Source organism: Lithobates pipiens, unplaced genomic scaffold (assembly GCF_037356315.1).
Source record: "Lithobates pipiens isolate NorthernLeopardFrog02 unplaced genomic scaffold, aLitPip1_a1.2 Scaffold_25, whole genome shotgun sequence".
Taxonomy (NCBI): Eukaryota; Metazoa; Chordata; class Amphibia; order Anura; family Ranidae; genus Lithobates; species Lithobates pipiens.
Genome location: NW_027507787.1, coordinates 89,731,390 through 89,748,772, shown reverse-complemented (window position 1 = coordinate 89,748,772; position 17,383 = coordinate 89,731,390). Strand labels below are relative to the sequence as shown.

The 17,383-nt window shown below is 44.5% G+C and overlaps 1 protein-coding gene across 2 annotated transcripts in view; it reads left to right on the top strand.

The window, feature by feature from the left end:
* The window catches only part of LOC143930377 (membrane-spanning 4-domains subfamily A member 4A-like), a 56,587-nt gene that overhangs the window by 16,376 nt on the left and 22,828 nt on the right, over nucleotides 1-17,383 (top strand). For both annotated transcript variants that reach the window (XM_077454658.1, XM_077454659.1), the window contains exon 4: nucleotides 9,306-9,362. In XM_077454658.1, coding sequence (XP_077310784.1) covers nucleotides 9,306-9,362 — 57 coding nt within the window. The remainder of the gene's footprint in view (nucleotides 1-9,305; nucleotides 9,363-17,383) is intronic.

Here is a 17,383-nt window from a genome sequence, read left to right as displayed (position 1 = left end):
AATTTTCTGTGTATTTTATTCAGTGTTGGAAACTCTTGCTAAGATTGTGATCCACTGTGAGCCATGTATCACAATCTCCGCAAGAGTCTAATGTCAAACAAGGCTCTTAAAGAAAAGCAAGATCATTGGACATATTTTCTGTCTGGCAGGTTAAATGCATACAATAAACCAGAGCCATAACTAGAATCTTCAGGGCCCCAGTGCAAGAAATCATGAAGAGCCCCCCTGCACCCCTCCACCCTCATACAAGCATGATTTTGACACTTGTTTCTCAATATACAAAACAGAGATGTAAAGGGGAGCAGTGTTGACCTTGATGTAAAGGGGAACACTGCAGGTTCTTTTGTAAAAGGGACTCTGATATAAGGTGGGCTCTGGTGTCCAGAGCCCACCCCCCTTACAGTGTTCCCTTTTATATCACAGTCCACAAAGTTTTCCCTTGCACTGTAAAGGGTGAATCCTACAGACTCTGGCGTAAAGGGGAACTCTGAGGACCCTGATTTAAGGGGAAACACTAGAAACTCTGATGTAAGGGGGGACTATGATGACCAGAGACCTTACAGAAGCGTGAATACACTAAGGTAAGGGGGTTACAGATATAAGGGGGAACCTTTATATCAGTGCCTCCCATGAATTTAGTGTATTCACTCCTCCCGTTACATCAGTGACCCCCCTGCAGACTTTGTGTGGCTGTCACACTGACCTCATCTTCTAGCAGTAATGGCCTGTACCGTGCATAGCACAGAGGGCAGGCTTTGATCCTCTTCTCCGCCGCCGCTCCCCCTTCTTGTGGTCTCTTTTAAATGTTAGGAAAAGGTGTCAAGCCTTTTCCTGAAAGTGCTCACTAAAAGTGTCACTTTTCGCCTGCTCCAGAACTGTGAGTGCGCAGTTTAGAATCTAGGAAAAGTGACACCTCAGGACAATAATTTTTTTTTATAATCTTTTTTTTTTAATCTTTTTTTATTTCATATTTTTTTATGTGCACAAAAATAATATTATTGTCTTAGGGCCGGTTCACACTGCAGGCGAGGCGAGGCGACTCCGACTTGCCTCGCCGCGACCTGCCGCGACCTCAGCGGCAACTTGCAGATGACTTCTGTATAGAAGTCAATGCAAGTCGCCCCGAGGTCGCCCAAAAGTAGTACAGGAACCTTTTTTCTGAGTCGGAGCGACTCGAGTCGCTCCTCTCAGAACGGTTCCATTGTACAGAACGGGGGCGACTTGCGAGAGCGAGGCGAGTCGTGTCGCCTCGCATCGCCCGCTGTGTGAACCGGCTCTTAGGCTGGTCATAGATGAGTTGATATTTGGTCAGTTCAGCAGGGACCAGCTGTCTTGGATGCCATTAAAGTTCATGTGCGTGTAAAGGCAGGTGTCCCAATACTTTTGACAATATAATGTATATCAGGGGTACTAAATTAAAATTCACAAAAGTCCGATTTATAACATTTTCTTTCTGCAGAGGTCCAAATCGAATTTTTCTTCTATGACTCAGGTCTTTCATGTCACAGCCCATTTACATTAGTGTCCTCCATCCCCTTTTTCCCCATCACAGCCCCACTTATATCACAACCCCCTTTCACATCAAAGCCCCCCCAACATTACAGCCCCGCTTACATCACAGCCCCCCTTGCAATCACAGACCCCTCCCTCACATCACAGTCCCCCTTGCAATCACAACCAGTATTACAGTTCCCCCCTCACACAGCCGCTCATATCACAGCACACCCCTCACAGTTTCCCCCAATTTCATAGCTCCCCCCATATCACAGCTCCCCTCTCTGACATCAAGCCCCCCATAACCCCATAATCTTCCCCTACCTTAACTCAATGTTGTGGAGGGTGGGGAGAGTGGCGGGGTAAATGCCTCTTGTGAGTGCTCTCCTCTGCCACTGCTGCTATGATCCGTGCCTCCCGCCCTTCCGCCCTCCTCCTTGCTGTGGGAGTAGAGGTGGATGAATGCATTGGGGGAGGGGTTGGGCAGCTGCCTGCCACTTCCTCTGTAGACCTTCCGTTCCTCCCATCGCTCTGCTGTGACTTCTTTTTTTTAAATTTCTTTATCTTAGTTGTCATACATACAGAGAAATGAACAATTTCATGAATCCATCAATCATATAAGTTCCAATGAATCCATTCAAAATCCAGTTAACAGCATTACTCCTATCTTAAATACATCCACAGAAAAAACAATAACTAGTTAATTGAGATAGATCCCATTATATCTTCCATTAGACCTGCTTCTCTTGTATGCACTGACAATATACTTTACTAAGAAGAAAAACCTCTACATATCTGAAGAGGCAAAAGGAGAAAGTAAGAAGCCTCATGAGGGAAAGACCTAAAAAAAATAAAAATAAAAAAAAATAAAAAAAAAGGAAAAAAAAATAAATAAAAAGAAAGAAGAAGAAGAAGGAAAAAAAAAACACCGATAGGGGAGGGGGAGTGGGAGTTGGAGGGGAAATATACCAAGGAAAAGGCGAGTCTACTATACCATTATCCAGGAAAATTAGGGCACCCCCCCAAGGCCCCCCACTCTCTTTTTCAAATACTCTCAGGAGCAAAGAGGGAACTCCCTTCCTCTGAGAATTTAAATGTATTCCATTGGCCCCAAGTTTCTAAATGTCTCCTTTCAATTTTGAGCTGATAATAACAAATCCTCCATCCTATTAACCTCTTCAATTTGTGTGACCCATGCAAAAATTGTAGGAGGGTTTGTATCTCTCCACTGCTGTACGATACATGATCTAGCAGCGTTAATAAGAAAATGTATTTACTATATGTTTTCCCCGGTATGTTTGAGACATGTAACAAAAATAGGGCTGGATCTTCTGGGTTCTGGGTTATACTCAGTAAATTTCTGTGCTATCCGCCCTATCTCCCTCCAGAAATACTCCAGTTTTGGGCAGGACCAAAGAACATGGCGTAGAGTCCCTCTTTCTTCCTGACACCTCCAACATTTGTTTGGGATTTCCGGAAAGAATTTATTAAGTAACGACGGTGTACGGTACCCTCAGGTCATTATTTTAAAATTAGTTTCTTGGATTCTTGTGGATATTGAAGATTTCAGCGTAACATTTACTATCTGCCTATATTGTGCCCGGGTGAACTTCCTTATATATGGAGGGACATAATCCTCTTCGGGGCAACCAGTAGTGCATACATTTGCAAGATTAAGTGGAAGCAAGGCCCCGTCCCCTCACGTAGTTGTTCTAAGGGTGTCAATGTTGGTTGAAATCTGTCCGGAGGTGGGAGAGTGTCAAGAAAATGTTGCAACTGAGCTCCACTTCAGAAATCAAGACAGAAACAGTCATTTGATGAGGTTAGTTCAGGTAATGAGGGCCATATCCCTGTCGCTATTTGTATAAAATGAGAGGCCTGAAAACATGGTGAGTCTGAAAGTTTCCTGAAGGGTCCCTGTAGTCCCGGAGGGAAAAAAGGATTGCCTACAATAGGGTATAGGGGGGAGTTGACAGATGATAATAAAGTGGTAGAACATATTTGAGAGCAAATACGCAGGGTAGGGCCCAAGGTTGGGTGCTTTTTGAGAGCTGAACTCAGGTCTCCAAAACACCAAACCGCATGACGCAATGGGACCTCACACTGTGATTGCTTGATCTTTGGCCATATTTTAAAGCTTGCATGCCTACACCAATCTACTAGTCATGCCATATGAGCCGCCTGATAATATTTCTGCATATCTGGTATCGCTACCCCCTCCCCCCCATATTGTTTAGGCATTGTCATTAAACGGCTTTGAATTCTGGGCCTTTTATGGGCCCAAATGAATTCAGTTATCATCTTATTAGTCTGTTTAAATAATTCTGGAGGTATACTGACATTTTTATTATGTTACATCTACCGAACCAAGGGAAAAGGCCCTGATGCCATTTAGAAAGTAAGACTTTCACTCTACTCAGTAGAGGTAGAAAATTCAGCTCAAAGGTTTGGTCCAATTTCTGCTCTGCTGTGACTTCAACAGTGGTGGCGGGTGGGTGCATGTGGGGGGGGGGGGGGGGGGGTGATCCAGCTCCATGTCCACCCTGCCATTCCTCCTGCCCTCTACAGGGCAGTGATCCTTAAAGAGGAAGTAAACCCTGATGAGTTTACTTCCTCTTTGATTCCCTGCAAAGGCAAAGCATAATGGGCTACTATGCATCGCATAGTAGTCCATTATGTGTCACTTACCTGACACAGGAGCCAGCGATGCCACTGCTGTCCCCTGTAGTCCAGAGCATCCATCTTCTCGGTGGGTCTAACTGAACTGCTGTCATTCGACGAAGCCGTGATGACGTCACTCTCGCACATGCGCACGGAAGCCACCACTCGCGGCATCGCGCCGTTGACAGCGGTGTGCTCAGTGCGCCTGCGCAACGCTGTCTACAGCGCATGCGCCGTAGACAGCGGTGCCTGTGTTTTGGCAAATATCTCCTAAACCGTGTAGGTTTAGGAGATATTTCTTGAACCTACAGGTAAGCCTTAATCTAGGCTTACCTGTAGGTCAAAGTGGTTTGTAAGGGTTTACAACCACTTTAACAGCTGCAGCAGCGGGAGGAGAGGAGTATGCTCAGGCTGCTGGGTTGTGTGGCTGCCGTCTGGACTGGACTGTCACTTGGTCTGTGCCTGAACCACCGTCCGCCATTTAGTTACACCTGGTGTATATTAAAATATAAGGGTCCCAACACTGAACCTTGGGGTATACCACTGATAACCTTAGACCATTCAGAGAAAGAATCATTAACCACTAATCTCTTTTAGCCAGTTTTCTATCCATTTACAAACTGATATTTCCAAGCCTGTAGACTTTTGCTTACACATTAGCTGTGTATATGTGGGGAACAAAATGCAAATACTGTATACTATATAGACAGCCACTTCTTCGTCTAAGTTTTGCTTATTTCCTCATAAAAATAAATCACATTTGTTTGACAACTTTGGTCTTTTATGAATCCATGCTGTCTATTGCTTAAAGTATAATTTTCTAGCAAAAATTCTTATACGTGATCTTTTGAATAAACTCTCAAATATCTTCCAGGCTATAGAAGTTAAACTGACTGGTCTGTAGTTATTTGTTAAAGACTTTGATCCCTTTTTAAATATAGGCACCACATACGCCAATGGCCTTAAGCCAATCTAGTGGTACTACGCCAGTTATTAAAGAGTCTCCAAAAAATTATTCTGATAAAACGTATGTCAAGGGCTCTCAGAATGTCAGGACCAGGCAGATAGTGTCTTTATTGGACGGATGAAGTGGTCTTCAAACACTTAGGGCTGCACTCAAAGAGGGGAGCAATCTCTAATGGAAAACAAATACAAGAAAAAAGGCATCTCTAAGTGCAGAATTAAAACTTTTTATATCCCCAAACAAGATTAAAAACACTTACAGTATCAAGGAAAAGAAGAGGCATAACATGGATGTATAAAGCAGGTGATCTGGCATCAGGAGGTCCCAGTGTATCACAGCTTTCCAGGGATAACGATATGCAGCAGCAGAAGGTCCCAGAATAACCAGCAGGTGAACACCCCAGGCTCTGGGAACACTGGTGAAGTAATCGTGCCATCTGAGTCTGCATGGAGCATGAATCCCAGAAATGACCTCTGCGGGAGGGGACGACAACCAGCATGGACCGCAAACAGGAAATATGTCATTAAAATGGGACGCGATGTCTAGAGACCTCCCCCCAGCATTTCCGAAAGCTTTGCCACAGAGAGATGTATTGGATTTTCTCTTTCAATGTTTTGGCTCCTGGAGGGTTAAATTAGGATTTTGAAATAAGTGCCATAATTTAAAATTTCATTCACCATTACATACTAATTTTCATATGTATGCTCAATATACAGTGCCCATATTCCCCTTGGAGGTATGTCCTCCATTGGCCAATTGTATTCTGTTTTTCCTATAGGATGTGTACGTGTGTGTGTGTGTGTGTGTGTGTGTGTGTATGTGTGTGTGTGTGTATGCATGTGTTTTTTGCATCTATGCTTTTTTTGCATCTATGCGTTTTTTTTTGTTTTTTTTGCATCTATGTGTTTTTTTTGCGTCTATGTGTTTTTTTTTTTTTTTGCATCTATGCGTGTTTTTTTATATATGTGTTTTTTTCATCTATGCAGTTTTTTGCATCTTTTTTCTTTTTTTTTTCTTTTGAACGTCTGTTGTTGTTTCTTGTGCGTGCATGAAGAAGGAACCAATCAGTAGTTCTGAAACGCGTCCAATTTTAATGACATATTTCCTGTTTGCGGTCCATGCTGGTTGTCGCCCCTCCCACTGACATAATTTCTGGGATTCATGCTCCACGCTGACTCAGATGGCGCAATTGCTTCACCAGTGTTCCGACAGGGTTACGGTGGACTTCCAAATGAACGAACTTGCCCACACGTGGACTAAATTTTGAACGTTATGACGGGACAAGAAAAGGAAGTAAATCTCGCCTCTTTTATCTGCGAGATTGACACCTTGCGAGCCCCGTCGCCTGGTATGGATTTTAAGGGGAAGCCCCTACGCTGAAAAAATGGCATTGGGGTCCCCCAAGGTCCATATCAGACCCTTCTCTGAGCATGCAGCCCGGCCAGTCAGAAAAGGGGGTGGGGATGAGCGAGTACCCCCCCGGAACCGTACCAGGGCATATGCCCTCAACATGGGGGGTGAGTGCTTTGGGGAAGGGGGGCACCCTACGGGCCCTCTCCCCCCAACGCACCTTGTCCTCATGTTGATGAGGACAAGGGCCTCTCCCGACAACCCTGGCTGTTGGTTGTTGGGGTCTGCAGGCAGGGGGCTTATTGGAATCTGGGAGCCCCCTTTAATAAGGGGGCCCCAGATCCCGGCCCCCCATCCTATGTGAATTCGTACCCCTATCCATTCACCTGGGGGGAAAAAGTGTCAATAAAAAAACACACTAGACAGGTTTTTAAAGTAATTTATTAGGCAGCTCCGGGGGTCTACCGACTTCTCTGTGCTTTCCGGTTCTTCTGCCACTCTCCGGCCTCTTCTCTTGCTCTCCGATTCTTTTCTTGGGCTCCTCCGCTATCTTCTGCTCTTTTGCCGCTCTTTTGCTAGCGGTGGTTTTCTCCTTCTTCGTCTTCTTCTTCTTCCTACTTCTGTTCTTCCAATGTTGACATGACGCTCTGTCCCGCTGTAATTCTGTAGACACGGGGCACAACGACTTATATAAGCATGGGACGGGGTCACCAGGTCATGTCACCCGGTGACCCCACCCATTATGATGTCACAGTACCAGGGCATGCTGGGGCTGTGACATCATAAGGGGTGGGGTCCCCGGGTGACATCACCCGGTGACCCCGCCCCATGCCTATATAAGTCATTGCGCACCGCGTCCACAGCATTACAGCAGGAGAGAGCATCGTGTCAACATCGGAAGAACAGAAGAAGGAAGAAGAAGATGACAAAGGAGAAAACCGGGCTACCGCTAGGAAAAGAGCGGCAAAAGAGCTGGAGAACATCCGGAAAGCACGGAGAAGTCGGAAGAGACCACCAAAGTCAGAGAGAAGACCCCCAGAGCTGCCTAATAAATTACTTTAAAAACCTGTCTAGTGTGTTTTTTTATTGACACTTTTCCCCCAGGGGAATGGGTAGGGGTGTGCGATGTACCCCATACTTATTCACATAGGGTGGGGGGCCGGGATCTGGATTCCGATAAGCCCCCCTGTCCGCAGACCCCGACAACCAATGGCCAGGGTTGTCGGGAAGATCCCTTGTCCTCATCAACATGGGGACAAAGTGCTTTGGGGTGGGGGTGCCCCCTCTTCCCCAAAGCACTCACTCCCATGCTCGTCCCCCCATGCTTGTTCGTCCCCACCCCCTTTCCTGACTGGCTGGGCTGCGTACTCGGATAAGGGTCTGGAACGGATTTTGTGGGGACCCCCACACTGTTTTTTCAGCGTAGGGGCTTCCCCTTAAAATCCATACCAGACCTAAAAGGGACATTGTCGCCTCTCCTTTGCGCTCGCTGCAATAGGAAAATGTGTTTTCCCTATTGCGGCAAGCGCAAGATGTACAGTACCCTGCAGCCGAGAACCAGCATAATAGGATCGCACTGGAAACATTCTCTTGGCAGGTCCTGTAGCTGTCCTTGCGTCATATTTGGTCCTTTGGACCGGCATACAGATGAACGGGTTACCTGATAGATACTGGTTCCGGCAGAGTTCTGGCGGGAAAATTTAAAATATGTTCTATTTCTAAAGTCTGTCGGATTTTGGCAAGCAAAGGTCCGATGGAGCACACAACCGATCAAATTGTCCGATGGATTCGTTCTGTCTGACCTTTTGCTGTCAAAACTTACGGGCCCCTGGGCCACATCCGGCCTTTTGGCTGTCCCTGTTTAGCCCACATGAGGTCCATCAGAAATTAGAAATCAAATATAAACAAATGTACGCCATGCACATAATACAACATATACAACTGCATTGCTGTTTTTTAAGGCAACTGCTATTTTTTGTGTGACACTGCTCCATGGCTCTGAGGGTGGGTTCCCAGGATCCAGGCTGGCCAGTCAACAAGATAGCAGCTGTGCTTCCGCCCTTTTTTCTCCTCTGGTCACCAAAATGGTGGTGATGGCACTTCTGCCCTTAGCAAGTGACTTCGGTTGAGAGCATGTGGGGATATTTTTTCAGGTCCTGTTCTCCCTCCCACAGGTGAAGGTGAGAGATTACATCCCCACTAGTTGACTTGTCAACTAGTTAACTAATTAGTCAACTAATTTCCTCCTAACTGCAGAAGTGACATCACACATGGGGGTCATGTATAACAGTAGAGGGAATATATAAATCCCCTTGTGGAATTCCCTTAGACAGGCTGCTTTGCTTACTCTATGCATGTTCAACCTAAGGAGGTGCTAGCTTATCATATTACATAAGGTTAGCTCCCTATATAGATCTGTATTTTATATTTGTTTTAAGGGGGGGATATCGTGTCCCGTTATGTGTGCATCCACATATCTGGAATATTTAATTGAGCAGAATTAAGTTCATATTATTGGTTCAGCCCTCCGAAGCAATCTCGATTTCTCATCTAGCCCCTTGAGAAATGTATTTTCCCACCCATGACATACAGGCTATGCTACAGGTTGGAGATTGGAGACAATCCCACAACTGAATGTTGGGGTGCAAGGGTCACATGACCATCACCAAAGGGCTGGATGTGGTCTTGAGGCTGCAGGTTGGCCACCAATGCAGTCTAGACTATATGGATTTGAACATAACTAAAGTAATTCACAACATAGTTCTGTTTTATTTATATACTTCCATAAATAAAGATTATTGTGATATAATGTCTTGTAATATCTATTTTTTGACAGTACATCATTGCCGGATCTTTGTCCATTTCAGCTCACAAGACGCTCTCTGTCTGCAAGGTAAGATGTTTCTGAAAATCACTGTGAACTTTTACATTTTACATCACATCACATCTGGACAGAAACACCCTATTTATCAGCATATAACATGCACAGGCGTATAACACAGCACCTTCACTTTAAGAGGGAAGTTTCAGGAAATTTACATTTTAAATAAAGAACTGTGAAGCAAAATAAGGGTCAGTACCCATTAATGCAGCCTCACCATTGCCCATCTGCAGCCTCACAAATACCATGAATGCAGGCTCCCCAGTCCCCATTGCCATGAATTCAGCCTCCCCATTGCCATGAATGCAGCCTCACAATTACCATTAATGCAGCCTGGCCTTTGCCTGAATGCAGCCTCACCATTACCATGAATGCAGCCTCCCCATTGCCATGAATGCAGCATCCCAAGTGCCATGAATGCAGCCTCCCAAGTGCCATGAATGCAGCCTCCCCATTGCCATGAATGCAACCTCCCCATTGCCATGAATGCAGCCTCACCATTGCCATGAATGCATCCTCACCATTACCATGAATGCAACCTCCCCATTGCCATGAATGCAGCCTCACTATTGCCATGAATGCAGCCTCACTATTGCCATGAATTCAGCCTCAGCTTTACCATGAATGCAGCCTCATCATTGCCATGAATGCAGCCTCACCATTCCTTAAATGCTGCCTCACCATTGCCATGAATGCAGCCTCACAAATTCTGTGAATGCAGTCTCCGCATTGTCACGAATGCAGCCTCACAAGTGCCATGAATGCAGCCTTGCCATGGCCATCAGTTCAGCCTGATCCATTCCCATCTGCAGCCTAGGAGGGGACAGGGAGGGGGGTGGGGCGAGCGCCGACAGATTACATAAGGGAGAATCACCTGTTTACATGGTGGCCTCTTTAATACAAAGTCCCACCTCCTATGATAGACAGAAAAGTTGTCCAATGCCAGCCCAGAAGATGGGACTTCCTATTACAGAGGTCTCAGAGTAAACAGAAGATTTTCAATGTATGTAATCTGTGGGCGCTCAACCTGCCCCCCTCCGAGGTAGCCAGAATTGAGCGATCGGCATATAACACGCGATTTTCACCCGATTTTCAGGGTGAAAAAGTGTGTGTTATATGCCGATAAATACGGTAACTTCTTTCAAATATAACTCAATCCAAAACAGAATGAATAATTTTATATATATACACACACTGTACTACACTCACCAGCCACTTTATTAGGTACACCTGTTCAATTGCTTGGTAACACAAATTGCTAATCAGTGAATCACATGCCAGCAACTCAATGAATTTAGGCATCTAGACGTGGTGAAGATGACTTGCTGAAGTTGAACCGAGCATCAGAATGGAGAAGAAAGGGGATTTAAGTGATTTTGAACGTTGCATGGTTGTTGGTGCCAGACAGGCTGATATTTCAAAAACTGTTGATCTACTGAGATTTTCAAGCACAACCATCTCTAGGGTTTGCATTAAAAAAAATCCCACGAATGGCAGTTGTATGGACGAAAATGCCTCAGAGAATGGGCAGACTGGTTGAAATGTTCCCAACACCTTGTTGAAATTTTGCCATGAAGAATTAAAAAAGTTCTGAAGCCAACCCGGTACTAGCAAGGTATACCTAATAAAGTGGCCAGTGAATGTGTGTATACAGTGACTTGAAAAAGTATTCACACCCCTTTAACATTTTCCACATTTTATCATGTCACAATCAAAAACGTAAATGTATTTTATTGGGATTTTATGTGATAGACCAATACAAAGTGGCACATAATTGTGAAGTAGACATGTGCATTTGTTTTTGTCCGAATGCATTTTCTTCCGAATTTCAGCTATTTTTGTTTTCGTTTTGACAAACGATAACGAAAGCACAGAATCTGAAAAACGAAAGATCCGACATAAATAAATGCTTTATTTTCGTTTTCATTGTTACAACAGTTCGATATAGAATAGGAGATTCGACGTGACTCTGACAATAACAATCTGTGTCTATAGAACCTGTGGTCGAATATGCCTAACCTTACATCTATTAGTCCAAGATTATATAGAGAAAATATTCGACAGAGAAAAAAGATTTGACAGAGAGAAAAGTTCTGCAAGTTACTGTCCTAAAAAGTGTTTGGGGACCTGGGTCCTGCCCCAGGGGCCAGGGGACATGTATCAATGTAGAAAAAAGTTTTAAAAACTGCAATTTTTTCGGTGCTTTTAATAATGTATAGTATGCCTGTGAAGGGGCGCATGTTTCTGGTGCTTAGAACTGTCCCTGCACAAAGTGTAATTTATGCAGGAAAAAAAGTCTTTTAAAATCACTCGCAGCTATTATGAATTGTCGGCTCCGTAATACAGAGCACACTCATTGAAAGTCATTGATAAAAAAAATAAAAAAAATAAAAGCGTGGGGGTCCCCCAAATTCAATTACCAGACCCTTCAGGTCTGGTATGGATATTAAGGGGAACCCCGCGTCAAATTAAAAAAAAATTGACGTGGGGTCCCCCCTAAAAATCCATACCAGACCCTTTATCCAAGCACGCAACCTGGCATTGGGTCTGTGACCCCTCAAAGCACCTTGTCCCCATGTTGATGTGGAGAAGGGCCTCATCCCCACAACCCTGGCCGGTGGTTGTTGGGGTCTGCGGGCGGGGGGCTTATCAGAATCTGGAAGCCCCCTTTAACAAGAGGACCCCCAGATCCCGCCCCCCCGTTTGAAATGGTAAGGGGGTACCTACCATTTCACAAACAAAGTGTAAAAAAATTGTTAAATAAGACAAACACACTTTTGAAAAATTCCTTTATTAAAAATAAAAAATAATAAAAAAAAGATTCCAGCGGTGGTAATCCACTCTTGCTATCCAGCGACGGACGATCATCTCTCCGGGGTCCAGCGATGGCTCATCTGAATCAGCGCAGCGAATCCATCCATCTTCTGTCTCCACTGAGGAGACACTACGGAGATTCCGGCGGCCTGACGTTTGTTATATGCGGAGGGCGGGGCCACCCGTCACCTGACCCCACCCCCCTCTGACGCAAGGGGAAACCCGGGCTTCCCCGTGACGTAACGGAAACCTGCCTGTGTTACATCAGAGGGGTGCGGGGTCACCCATACGTCACGGGGAACCCCGGGTTTCCCCTTGCGTCAGAGGGGGCGGGGTCAGGTGACGGGTGGCCCCGCCCTCCGCATATAACAAGGCTGCCGGAATCCCCGCAGTGTCTCCTCAGTGGAGACAGAAGATGGATGGATTCGCTGCGCTGATTCAGATGAGCCATCGCTGGACCCCGGAGAGATGATCGTCCGTCGCTGGATAGCAAGAGTGGATTACCACCGCTGGAATCTTTTTTTTTTTTATTTTTTATTTTTAATAAAGGAATTTTTCAAAAGTGTGTTTGTCTTATTTAACTATTTTTTACACTTTGTTTGAGAAATGGTAGGGGTAATTTTGTACCCCCTTACCATTTCAAACAGGGGGGGTGGGATCTGGGGGTCCCCTTGTTAAAGGGGGCTTCCAGATTCTGATAAGCCCCCCGCCCGCAGACCCCCACAACCACCGGCCAGGGTTGTGGGGATGAGACCCTTCTCTGCATCAACATGGGGACAAGGTGCTTTGAGGGGTCACAGACCCCCAAAGCATCCTCCCAATGTTGAGGGCATGTGGCCTGGTACGGTTCAGGAGGGAGGGGGCCGCTCTCTCGTCCCCCCCTCTTTTTTTCCTGCGGCCTGCCAGGTTGCGTGCTCGGATAAAGGGTCTGGTATGGATATTTAGGGGGAACCCCACGTCAATTTTTTTTTTTTATTTGACGCAGGGTTCCCCTTAATATCCATACCAGACCTAAAGGGCCTGGTAATTGAATTTGGGGGACCCCCACGCTTTTTTATTTTATTTATTTATTTTATCAATGACTTTCAATGAGTGTTCTCTGTATTACGGAGCCAACAATTCATAATAGCTGCGAGTGATTTTAAAGGACTTTTTTTCATGCATAAATGACACTTTGTGCAGGGACAGTTCTAAGCACCAGAAACATGTGCCCCTTCACAGGCATACTATAGACACCCCCCCCCCCCCTACGAAATTTAAAGGAATATTACACTTTTATTGTTTCACTTTAATCATTGTTAAAATCACTGCTCCCGAAAAAATGGCAGTTTTTAAAACTTTTTTTTGCATTGATACATGTCCCCTGGGGCAGGACCCAGGTCCCCAAACACTTTTTAGGACAGTAACTTGCAAATTAGCCTTTAAAATTAGCACTTTAGATTTTGAACGTTGGAGTCCCATAGACTTTAATAGGGTTCTAAAGTTCACACGAAGTATGCTATATACTAGCTCCATTGAATCTTCTTTATACATTCGACAGACACCATAAGCCTTCAAAGACAGATTCAACAGTAAATCATGTGGATTTTCGGACGAATGCAATTTTTGAACGAAAAACAAAATAAATAAAAACGAATTTCGGGAGTAACTAAATAAATTAATTTTTTGGACGAAAATGAAATTCCAAAACGAAATATTTTACTCTGCACATGTCTATTGTGAAGTGGAAGGAAAATAATAAATGGTTTTCATTTTTTTTTTACAAATAAATATCTGAAAAGTGTGGTGTGCATTTGTATGCAGCCCCCTTTACTCTGATACCCCTAACTAAAATCGAGTGGAACCAATTGCCTTCAGAAGTCACCTAATTAGTAAATAGTCCAGCTGTCTGTAATTTAATCTCAATTTAAATACAGCTGTTCTGTGAAGCCCTCAGACGTTTGTTAGAGAACCTTAGTGAAGGTTCTCTCACAATCATGAAGGCCAAGGAACACACTAGACAGGTCAGGTATAACGTTTAGGAGAAGTTTAAAACAGGATTAGGTTATAAAAAAATATCCCAAGCTTTGAACATCTCACTAAGCAGTGTTCAATCCATCATCCGAAACTGGAAAGAGTATGGCAAAACTGTAAACCTACCAAGACATGGGTGCCCATCTAAACTGACAGGCCGGGCAAGGAGAGCATTAATCATAGAAGCAGCCAAAAGGCCAATGGTAACTCTGAAGAAGCTGCAGAGATCCACAGCTCAGGTGGGAGAATCTGTCCACAGCACAACTATTAGTCGTGCACTCCACAAAACTGGCCTTTATGGAAGAGCGGCAAGAAGAAAGCCATTGTTAAAAGAATGCCATAAGGAGTCCTGTTTGCAGTTTATGATAAGCCATGTGGGACAGAGCAAACATGTGGAAGAAGGTGTTCTGGTCAGGTGAGATCAAAATTGAACTTTTTGGCCTAAAGTAAAACGCTATGTGTGTAAAATTAACACTGCACATCACTCTGAACACACCATCCCCACTGTCAAACATGGTGGTGGCAACATCATGTTGTGGGGATGCTTTTCTTCAGCATGGACAGGGAAGCTGGTCAGAGTTGATGGGAAGATGAATGGAGCCAAATACAGGGCAATCTTAGAAGAAAACCTGTTATGCCTTTTACACACAATCAGAATTTCGGCCAGCAAAAGACCGATCCCCAAAAAGACTTGTAGTTGTAATTGCTGCAAAAGGTGGTTATACAAAGTATTGACTCAAGGGGGCTGAATACAAATGCATGCCACACTTTCACATATGTATTTGTATAAAATTTTGAAAACCATTTATCATTTTCTTTCCATTTCACAATTATGTGCCACTTTGTGGTGGTCTATCACATAAAATCTCAATAAAATACATCTACATTTTTGGTTGTAACATGACAAAATGTGGAAAATTTCAGGGAGTATGAATACTTTTTCAAGGCACTGATACAGTATCTCACAAAAGTGAGTACACCCCTCACATTTTTCTAAATATTTTATTATATCTTTTCATGTGACAACACTGAAAAAATAACACTTTGCTACCATGTGCAGTAGTGAGTGTACAGCTTGTATAACAGTGTGCCCAATTAGCCATTTCCCTCCCCGTTGTCATGTGACTCATTAGTGTTATAAGGTCTCAGGTGTGAATGGGGAGCAGGTGTGTTCAATTTGGTGTTATCACTCTCTCATACTGGTCACTGAAAGTTTAACATGGCACCTAATGGCAAAGAACTCTCTGAGGATCTGAAAAAATAATAATTGTTGCTCAACATAAAGATGGCCTAGGCTATAAAAAGATTGCCAAGACCCTGGAAACTGAGCTGCAGCACGGTGGCCAAGACTATACAGCGGTTTATCAGGACAGGTTCCACTCAGAACAAGCCTTGCCATGATCAAACAAAGAAGTTGAGTGCACATGCTCAGCGTCATATCCAGAGGTTGTCTTTGTAAAATAAATTTATGAGTGCTGCCAGCATTGCTGCAGAGGTTGAACGGAGGTCAAATGGCAGCACAGGAGATGGTACTTCCTATTATAGAGGCTGCTGTGTAAACAGGAAAATTTCCTGTGTGTACAGCACTCATCCCGCCTCCCCCCTGTTTCCTCCAAGGCAGCCAGCATATATATGCTGGCTGCGGGCCGGACTTTGGACATGCCTGCTCTACATAAAGATGGCTTAGGCTATAAGAAGATTCAGGTGTGAATGGGGAGCAGGTGTGTTCAATTTGCTGTTATCACTCTCTCATACTGGTCACTGAAAGTTAAACATGGCACCTCATGGCAAAGAACTCCCTGAGGATTTGAAAAAAAATAATTGTTGCTCAACATAAAGATGGCCTAAGCTATAAAAAGATTACCAAGACCCTGAAACTCAGCTGCAGCACGGTGGCCAAGACCATACAGCAGTTTAACAGGACAGGTTCCACTCAGAACAGAAGTTGAGTGCACATAGCATCAAATCCAGAGGTTGTCTTTTGGAAATAGACGTATGAGTGCTGCAGAGTTTGAAGCAGTGGGGGGGTCAGCCTGTCAGTGCTCAGACCATATGCCTTACACTGCACCAAATTGGTTTGCATGGCTGTCATCCCAGAAGGAAGCCTATTCTAAAGATGATGCACAAGAAATCCCGCAAACAGTTTGCTGAAGACAAGCAGACTAAGGAAACGGATTACTGAAACCATTTCCTGTAGTCTGGTGAGACCAAGATAAACATATTTGGTTCAGATGGTGTCAAGCATGTGTGGAGGCAACCAGGTGAGGATTACAAAGACAAGTGGGTTTTGCCTAGAGTCAAGCATGGTGGTGGGAGTGTCACGGTCTGGGGTTGCATGAGTGCTGCCAGTACTGGGGAGCTACAGTTCATTGAGGAAACCATGAATGCCAACATGTACTGTGACATACTGAAGCAAAGCATGATCCTCTCCTTTCAGAGACTGGGCCGCAGGGCAGTATTCTAACATAACGACCCTAAACAAACCCCCAAAACGACCACTGGCTTCCTAAAGAAGCTAAGGGTAAAGGTGATGGACTGGCCAAGCATGTCTCCAGACCTAAACCCTATTGAGCATCTGTGGGGCATCCTCAAACAGAAGCTGGAGTAGCACAAGGTCTCTAACATCCACCAGCTCTGTGATGTTGTCATGGAGGAGTGGAAGACGACTCCAGTGGCAACCTGTGAAGCTCTGCTGAACTCCGTGCCCAAGAGGGTTAAGGCAGTGCTGGAAAATAATGATGGCCACACAAAATATTGACACTTTGGGCACAATTTGGATAGTTTCACTTAGGGATGTACTAAATTTTGTTGCCAGCGGTTCAGACATTAATGGCTGTGTGTGCAGTTATTTTGAGGGGACAGCAAATTTACACTGTTATAAAAGCACTACACACAATACTTTACATTGTAGCAAAGTGTAATTTCTTCAGTGTTGTCACATGAATGGACATAAGTGCATAGGTGCGTCTCATAAAATTAGAATATCATCAAAAAGTACATTTATTTCAGTAATTCAATGCAAAAAGTGAAACTTTTGATTTTGATAAATATGGCTTACAAAAATTCTGTATCTCAGAAAATCAGCATTAGTGATGGACGAACTTCCGACGGGACGTTTCGCGAACGCGAAATGCGAACGGACCCAAACGTTCGCGAAACCGACCGTTCGCCGCGGGCCCCATTGACTTCAATGGGAGGCGAACTTT